At 36.3% G+C, this 9,236-nt stretch overlaps 1 protein-coding gene across 2 annotated transcripts; it reads right to left on the minus strand.

The window, feature by feature from the left end:
* Nucleotides 1–7: 7 nt before the first annotated feature.
* On the minus strand, nucleotides 8–5,146 carry LOC113238760. Of its 2 annotated transcripts, XM_026475595.1 has the most exons (9): nucleotides 5,061–5,146; nucleotides 4,748–4,977; nucleotides 4,454–4,531; nucleotides 3,130–3,341; nucleotides 2,410–2,493; nucleotides 1,635–1,962; nucleotides 1,487–1,522; nucleotides 767–940; nucleotides 8–422 (listed from the first exon to the last, which is right to left on the minus strand). In XM_026475595.1, the coding sequence occupies exons 2-6, from the start codon at nucleotides 4,970–4,972 to the stop codon at nucleotides 1,740–1,742; spliced, it is 822 nt and encodes a 273-aa protein (XP_026331380.1). In that variant the 5' UTR covers nucleotides 4,973–4,977; nucleotides 5,061–5,146; the 3' UTR covers nucleotides 8–422; nucleotides 767–940; nucleotides 1,487–1,522; nucleotides 1,635–1,739. The 2 variants fall into 2 exon arrangements, with proteins under 2 accessions (XP_026331380.1, XP_026331381.1); XM_026475596.1 differs by lacking the exon at nucleotides 1,487–1,522 and having other exon boundaries at nucleotides 5,061–5,142.
* Between the last annotated feature and the right edge of the window lie 4,090 nt (nucleotides 5,147–9,236).

The following is a 9,236-nucleotide window of genomic DNA, read 5'->3' on the forward strand; positions in this document are numbered from 1 at the left end:
CTCTATTAAACTTTAAAAAAATTAAACATTTGAAAAAATATATAAACATTTGAAAAAATATGACAGTAGATAGTGATTATTAGCTTTGATCTCACAATGATTGTGATTCATCTGTTTTTACACTTGGTTTATTAAAAAGTATGGTATAGGATATAGTATGTTCTAGGTAATAAGGTAATGATCACACAACATAACAAGTTATTTATCTGTACTGTGCTGTAAGCAACATCATTATTGTAGATCAATAGTTTCTTAAATTAAACATAAAGGGAACAATTTAGTATGTATTTAGGTATAGCAGGCTGTGTTGACGAGAACATGTCTGGCAAAGGTGCGTGCAATAAAATATCAGTGATATACGACGTGGCCCGGTACTATATGGGAAATACCAGCTGCAGCGCCTGTTGGTGGTTGTTGCTCAGCTGTAAAAGATGAATGATATTATAAATCATTTTATATCAGGTGTCTACAAAAGTTTGAACTTGTTGCGCTTGGGAATTTTGCATGTGAATGAGTTATGTGTTTATGCTGTGGCAGAGAAAATGGTAGTTATTGCAGCTTAACACCTTGTGAAGAGTTCGTCCAGGCCTGGGCTATCTTGAATAAATAAACGCACACGATTGATTCGGACGTAGGATTATTTAAAAAATATGCAGATAATCCGTTGTTGCGGATGCGGCATCCCTAGTACACTATTCGCTTATATGTACAAAACACCCAGAAGCCGAGCAGGACATATGTTTGCACGTGAATAAGTAAAAGTTACCCGCGTCATCCAGTAGTTTGCAAAGTAGGCATGGAAGGCCTCGTTGTAGGACAGGCCCTGGTCGCGCGCGATCGGCGCCACCTCGCTCAGCGCGAGCGGCACGCGCGCCGCTGGCAGCAGCGCCAGCGCGCCGTACAGCTGCACCAGGCGCCAGCCAGCAGAGTTGCGTCGTACCTGCCAGCGTACAGTTAAATGTCTCCTACACTAGTGCTCCCAAACAAAATAATATCCCAATCGGGCAAATTACGCCTCTTTTGCTAGATATCCTTTCTAATGCGCAACACCATTATTCCACTTCAGAACTCGCATACACCCAATGGTTATCGGTTCCTGACAGATGACCGCCACTGCCCCATCAGCAGTTCGACTTGCTAGTAATCCGAATTTTGTCAGCTTTGTGTGGTGATCTGCCGAATAACCTTGTTTTGGATTCTATCCCAAGAAAAACCTAAACATTGCTACGAGTCCTAAAACCGTAATTATAAAAGATTTATCACTCTATGCAGACTATCAATGAATGCAGAATCATTCTTTAAATTTAATATGTCTAACTGTAATTACTATCCTTTATTAAACCAAATGCGAGGCTGCATATTACTTTGCATTAAAGTTAACGAATATTTTTGAAAATAAGCACAAGACTTGTAAATAAATGTTATTATACTGTAATTGTGTCACAGTATACAAGAGGCATGATTTAAGTTTGACAACCCTACTCACCTGGATGCCCATCTGCCGCGCTCGTCTCAGCAACGCCTATAACAAACACAAAAATTATGTAATAAAAAAGAAAACCAATTCTATTACATTATTTCAATTATTCGTTAAAGCGTGCAATTGACATAAAAAAAAGTAATTAAATACTAACCTGCACAAAATGAAAGAGGCAACCTTGTACTCGAGTGTGAGTGACAAATTCGAGAGCAGCCTGAAGCGCTCGTAATCTGTCACAATAACGGCCGGACGTGGGTTGTCAGCCTCCTGCCAAATTCTTTGCAAGACCGCTTCGTAAAGCGGCCTCCTCCTGTTCTCCATGAGAACCATCACGGGGTGGTAGAAGTGGCCTTCTATAACCACGTGAATTGTGAGAATTTGGTAGGCGGGCAACCCCGCCGCCTGGCTGCAGACTCCTCCGCCAGAGCCGCATCGAAGACACCATGGTCTCGTACAAGAGGTGCGGTGCGCCATCTGGATGTCTGTACATACAAAGTCAAATTAGATTATGCGGCGGAAGCATTGACCCTACCAAGACGGAAGGTAGGTATAAATCAATGCATCAACGAAAGGCTGACTGATGGAATCCAATCTTTTTTTTTATAATCAAGTGACAGGATGGAGAAGTCGTGCGCCTTATTTGTGAGACATAAGTTGACAAGTCTCATGTGCCTGTAATTTCACTAGCACCCTTACCCTTCAAAACCTGAACACAGTAATGCTGACATTACTGCTTGGCGGCAGAAATAGGTTAAGGTGGCAGTACTACCCTGGACGAATTCTTTCACAAGGAGCTCTACTGCTACTAAAACAATTAGTTAACAAAGAGCGTCCTGGGTTTTTGAACTTTATATACATCACGAAACATATGAATAAACTGATGTAGGTACAAATACATTTATGATTTTTTTAAATAGAAGCTTTCATACCTTGTTACTTCCTCTCGGTATAAAGTATTCAAGGGAGTGCTCTCGGAAGCAGCTCTCCTTTTGAGAGCCTGGAACATATTGTTCCTGTAGAAATAAAACGTATTATTTTATTAAACAGTATCAAAAAAGTGACAATGGCGTTCTACAACAATCTTACTTACTTATATTGTTTTCTAAAATCTTACTTCTATTACTTACTAACTTAGTTCTAAGTAAATTGTTGTTACTAACTACTAACAAAATTTTATGGATGCGAATCTGAAATAAACAATATTTTATTTTATTTATTTTTTTTATATTCTATACTGACTACTTCTTACTACTACTACTAATACTATTTACATAGTTTTCTAAAAGTACAAGAGGTAACACATGTACTTCTCTATTATACATACAACAATAATAGTTAATCACATTCATATTATTTCAAATTGGGTGAGTAAAATAAGAATGAGTCAAAGAATAGTATCTAAGTAAGTGTTCTTTGCAAAAGTCTCCAAAGGTAAAGTAAAGTAGTTACTGGGCACAAGGCAAGAACTTTATTTATTTTATTATACAAGTAGCTCCAAGGAAGCAAAAAAGGAAGAAAGGAAGAAAGCAAGAAAGGTTGATACAATATTCAGAAAAATGAATTACCTACTTAATTCTTCATATAAGACCTACATTAAGCGATTTCTGTAAGACTCGCTGAACATAAAAACGACAAATAAATTCACTTACCGGCTCTCAACCCAAGGGGTAGGGTCATGGTCGTGTACGCCAGTGATGGGGCCTGGCTGCCCATCCTTCATCGTCCAGCGTGCTGGACATCGGTTGCTGTGGCAGCGCATGTAGATGGATGCTCCCCGCGCTCGAGAGGCCACGTAAAAGTGGCCATCTCGTGCGTACCACTGCGCATCACCTTTGAAGCTCTCGATCTGCATCCTCGAACTCTGAAACACAAGTTTAAAATTTTTAGAAAGCTCTAACTGTATTCCAAATCGCGCGCGATTCGCAACTGACGAAAATTTTAAAAAACTTAACTTAACTTTATCCTTAAATGTCCAGGTAGTTTGTGATTCTCAATTGAAGATAAGAGACATAGTGGCACACTGGAGGGGCAGTACACATGATGCAAGGATTTTCAGGGAAAGTCGAATTCGACAACAATTTGAAAATGGGGAATTTAGTGCCCGTTTACTAGGAGATTCAGGCTATGGTTTAACAAATTATTGGTTTACACCAATCCAGAATCCCCGTGGTGTGAAGGAAGAGTCTTACAACAGAGCACACATATTGACAAGAAACCCAATTGAAAGGTGTTTTGGAGTATGGAAACAGAGGTTTCGTTGTCTATTGCATGGATTTAGTGTAACACTAAAAAATGTAAAATTGTACATTGTAGCACTTGCTATACTCCACAATATTGCCATCGATATGAAAGAAGACATTGATTTTCTTGAACCTCACTTGTCTGAAAATGATGATAATCAACAAATGCCAAGGAGAGATAATGATAGCCAATCTGGCCAAGAAACAAGAAGATTGTTCATTGAAACACACTTTTAGCTGTAGCATTGTATTATTTTAATTTAGATTTTAACAACAAAATTTCCAATTTTAATTTTTCAACTTGAAGGTCATGCTCTTCTTTAATAAAACTCTGAGCTTCTAACATATTTTTCATTTTTAGCTCATGTTCCTCCCTTATGCAATTGACAAGAACTATATGGCGCTCTCTTGTGAAGTCCCGTTCCTGAAATAAATAGTTTGTTATTAAATACAAACCACCATGCCATTAATTCTTTTACCTAAATTAAATGTTGCAATTTTATTTTACCTCACATTTTGCAGTCTGTTCATTATGCTTCATTTCATTAAATGGTAGTTTCCGTTTTGTTCCACAAGGTTTAAATAAATTAATCTTCTTCACACGTTGTGGTGTGATATTCTGATACAAAAAACCAGACATATAAATAAATAAATAAGCAATTTTTAAATATTGTATGAATGTATAGAGGTCTGCATAATACAGACATTTATTAATAAATTTAAATTATCAAACCTCTTCCACATTCTCTTTCTTATCTAATGGAGTGAGAACATACTCTTGTGTTGACATGACACATTCCACCTCCTGATTCTAAAATAAAATAGAAAAATGTGTATTAAAGTTATACTTATATCATAGACTCATAAAGTTTTCAAGTGTAAATTTATTTTACCTATGGAATAAATCATCTTTGACTTTGACTTTGACTTTGAAAGATATAATTTTGTAACTGTCTCACAATTATACTGTCTACATTAAATAAAATTCATGCAATGCACAAAAATAAAAAAATTATAAGATCCTCACCGCTATGCTGTCACTGTCGAAGATATTTGAATCTGTTTCAAATTCCTGTGGAATCATACTTAAGATGTCTATTGTTTCCGGATCTGGGCTAGGAGGCTTTGGTCCTCCACCAGTACATTTGATAGATGTCTTTACCTGGGACATATTTTTTTTAGCATCTAATTTCATTGTACGCCATTGTTGTTTTATTTCAGCTAAATCTCTCTCCCGGCTATTTAAATTCATTAAATCTGAAAAACATTTTGTCTCAATTACGGTTAGAAGAATACAAGAAACATTAAACAAAAGGCGTGAAACGTGGTATTTTACAAACCTTTTTGTTACTGTGTGCCAAGCAATGGTCTTACTTTTATTGGTATTAGTGTCAGTGTTTTTGTTCTCTAACACGGATATAAACTCCTGTATGCAACTTTTTAATAAATTCTGAAAGATAATATACAAAAGTTCGATTACAAATTGTGACCGAGTGGGAAATCTTTTGTATAGTAAAATTCCTTCTCACCTTTTCTAAGGTATCCCAATTTGCAGATCGTTTTCTTTTCGCCTTGAGCTGGTCAATGTTTCCACTATTACAAGCCATTATTTCACAGTAACAATTTCCAAATACAGTGTAATAAACGCAATTTACTTTGAATTTGACGTTTAGCAATGTATGAAAGGTACGTTCATGAAGTTTTTGACAATTTTTACGATAACCTTTGCCAAAAGAACTTTTTTATTGTAAAAGAAATACAAAATTACTTTAGACACATTTCAAGACAAGAAATGTCAATTATTGTGCTAACAATTTATGTTATTTATTACAAAAATAACATTATTACGCTGTTTAAAAATTTGTCAAAATGTCTCTCAGGTTTTCCAACCTAGTATCAAAACGCTCGCTAAAAATGTTGCCAGTGGTTATTGTTTTAACTAATTTATAACTACGCAATGCTTGCACACCTTTTATTAGTAAAGGGAGTGTGTAACTCTTATCTGCAGTTTATACAATGTATAACTATACAGTTGTTAAGCAGTTGTTTTAAATATTTTTATTAGTAAGGCTTTAAGTGTCAAGCTTGTGCTCTTGACCCTGTACTTAACTACAGGATAACGACAGCATCCGCGAGATGGAGGCGGGTAGCTTTTGGATAGGGAAGGGCGAGCGAGTGCGCGAGCAGTTTCGCGACAAATACGAGTCACCTATGGCTTTCGGCACGCTTTTCAACTGACTCCAAGGTAGCCAGTTGGTATTTAGCAGAACTATCCCATACATAGCAGTAACACTCCATACACGACCGGCTTTGTGCTTGGTACAACTTTTTTTTAGGCAATTGTGCCGGTGTGAAGTAGCACCTCATCTTGGAAAGGATGTCAAGCTTCCTGGCTGCATTTTTGGCCATTTATTCTATGTATCTGCCGAAGTTCAAACTGGAGAACAGGATCATTCCAAGTAGCTGACGACGGTCTGCTATTAGTTTGGATTTATCACAAATAGTCCAAGTCAGGTCAAAGGGACTCCGTTTTGTGAAGAATAGACACACTTGCATTTTGGTAGCGTCAAACTTGATAGTTTGGCATTGCAGTTCCCAATCGGAGACAGCCGTGTCAAATCCAACCGACTAATCATAGACTCTCGACAAGAATGGATTTCTTCTCCACTAATCCTTGCATTGAACTAATTGAGAAGTGACTATTTATACAACTGTGCCGTCATGTTATAGAATGATATGCAATGGAGAATGGAATGGGACGGGAAGGGACGGAACCACAGGCCACATACACTTCTTCCGTGGACGGAACGGAACGAAAGGGAACGGAATGTCGTTTATTTGCTTTACATAGGGTGGTTACATTATAAATGTTGATAAGAGTCATCACAACTTTAATTGTTCGAGAGGTAGGAGTAAAATCTAATAGCGTCAGCCACTATCTGTTGCAGGTTGAAACCAAAGAGAATTATTATTGGTTGAAACTATTTTTTCCCATCCTCTAAAGTTGAAACTGGCAATGTTTAGTGTATCGCATCAACTGCTATAATTATTATGTTTGTCAATTTTGAAGTATACCAGTTGTTCAAGGTCGTTCGGTGGAATCAGTACTTTCGTAATATTAAAATACTCCAGGATTCAGACGCATAATGCCATAACGCAGAGTGCCAGTATTTCTCGGTTTATGTACTAAAAGATATGCCTCTATAATATAATATTAGGGGTTAAAGTATGAAATTGCCGTTTTATTGCAATAGGTTCTTTGAATTTTCATAGAATCTTCATGGTTTGAGGTTTTCGAATGAAACTTTTTTCAAATGGTTTCTGTGATTTTTTTTTTTAATTTGAAACATTTGAATATCGACTTTCAATTGTTTTTGTTATTCAATTTAGACAAGAAAGATGGATACTGCGAAAATTCGAGTGATTTTTGAATACGAGTTCCGACGCGGAACTAACGCGGCAGAAACAGCCCGCAATATCAATGCTGCGTTTGGAGAGGGGTCTACTAATGAACGCACCGTGCGATTTTGGTTTAAACGCTTTCGTGATGGAAATTTCGACTTAAAGAACGAGTCACGAGGAAGACCGCCCACACAGGTGAATAACGATGAATTAAGAGAGATAGTAGAAGCCGATCCTAGTCAAGCTACCCAGGAATTAGCGGCATGGTTTAACGTTACCTTACCCACAATATTGACTCACTTGCGTAAATCAATAAAATAAAAAAATACGAAAAATGGGTGCCTCATGATTTGACTGATCTGCAGAAAGAAACGCGTGTTGAAACTTGTGTTGCCTTGTTGAACCGGTACAGAAATGAAGGAATATTGGATCGAATTGTAACATGTGATGAAAAGTGGATTCTTTATGATAACCGGAAAAGAAAAATGCAATGGCTGACCCCAGGTCAAATGCCACAACAGTGTCCTAAAGCAAAACTTACCAATAAAAAGGTAATGGTAACTGTTTGGTGGTCTCAGCATGGTGTTATTCACTATAGTTTTCTCCGATCTGGTCAACCAATAACGGCAGATGTCTATTGTGAACTCCGAACCATGTTGACAAAACTAGCAGTAAAACAGCCCCGACTCATGAATCGATCTTCACCATTATTGCTCCACGACAACGCGAGACCTCACACAGCACGAGAAACCATTGACCCTTCAGGAACTGCAGTTAGAAACCATTCGTCATCCTCCGTATTCACCAGACCTTGCTCCAATGGACTACCATTTTTTTTGTGATTTGGACAATTATCTACGTGACAAGAAGTTTTCTTCCCAGGAGGCAGTACAAAATGCTTTCACACAGTTTGTGCAGTCTAGATCGTCGGAGTTCTATCGCAAAGGCATTAATAACCTTCCCATTAGATGGCAGCAATGTATAGATAATAATGGCAACTATTTTGATTAAATAAATTTGTTAAAAATTTAAAAAATAAACAATTTAGATTTTCAGTACAAATCGGCAATTTCATACTTTAACCCCTATTATTTTGTTTCTGACTTCTAGAAAGAATGACTATGTCTGACTTATTTGCTTAGAGAATGGAAAAAAAATAAAAGAAAGGAGCTGCCCTAACTACAGAATGAACGTGGGTATCAAAACAAAAATTGAACGCTACAAATGGCGGATTTCTATAGCGTTGTACTATAATCTATCGATAAGTCATTGTCGACATGCAAACATGCATGACTTGAATGTTGAAATAGTTTTTTTTTTTGTTTCTTTAGTTTACTGTAATTAGTTTACTGTGATTAAAACGTATGAAAAAATCTGCAACGAGTGGATACTTTTGTTTTCAGGAACTGAGAATGCCTAGTAAATGAGTCTTGTTGAATCTAAATTAAATATAACATTATTTACCAATAAACCTAATGATGGAATTGCATTATCATGTAATCTAGTTACATTTAAAGTTCTGGTAAAATTTGACTCTTCAAAATGAAATTAATAATTATATAATAATATTCATATTCGGCAAACCTATGATTTCCAACCCTTCTTTTTTCATTTGTTGGTAAAATTGAAATAATAAAAATAATAATAATAAAAACCTCGTAGTGAATTGTTTTCATAACAGAATATGGATAATAAGTACGTTTACAAGAACAACACTATCACAAAAGAATCCTAAACAACAATCATTAAAATATACAAACAAGTAAGTAATCAGAAGTAATCAAAGCAAAATTTGGCAAGATTTATGAATAAACTACTTAAATAAGTCTAATTACATGAGATCTTTGGGCTGCTGTTTGATTTATAGACAGAAAAATAACCATGTCTGTGCAATGTTATTCGGTTGATTTTCGCTTTGGCTAATGTCACGTCCCTTAATGCTGTAGCGACGCATTTTTATTAATACCTAATTGTTCTCACTTTCAAAATTTTCGTCCATTTTATAAATTAAAATTTCCAAATGTTTTTACGCAAAACACTTGAAAAAACATTTGTTTTGATATTTGATGTACTTCCCTTTGACAACCGTATCATGTACCTACCTCATGTAATGC

The sequence above is a fragment of the Hyposmocoma kahamanoa genome, unplaced genomic scaffold (assembly GCF_003589595.1).
Source record: "Hyposmocoma kahamanoa isolate Upper Pololo Valley unplaced genomic scaffold, ASM358959v1 98176, whole genome shotgun sequence".
Classification (NCBI taxonomy): Eukaryota; Metazoa; Arthropoda; class Insecta; order Lepidoptera; family Cosmopterigidae; genus Hyposmocoma; species Hyposmocoma kahamanoa.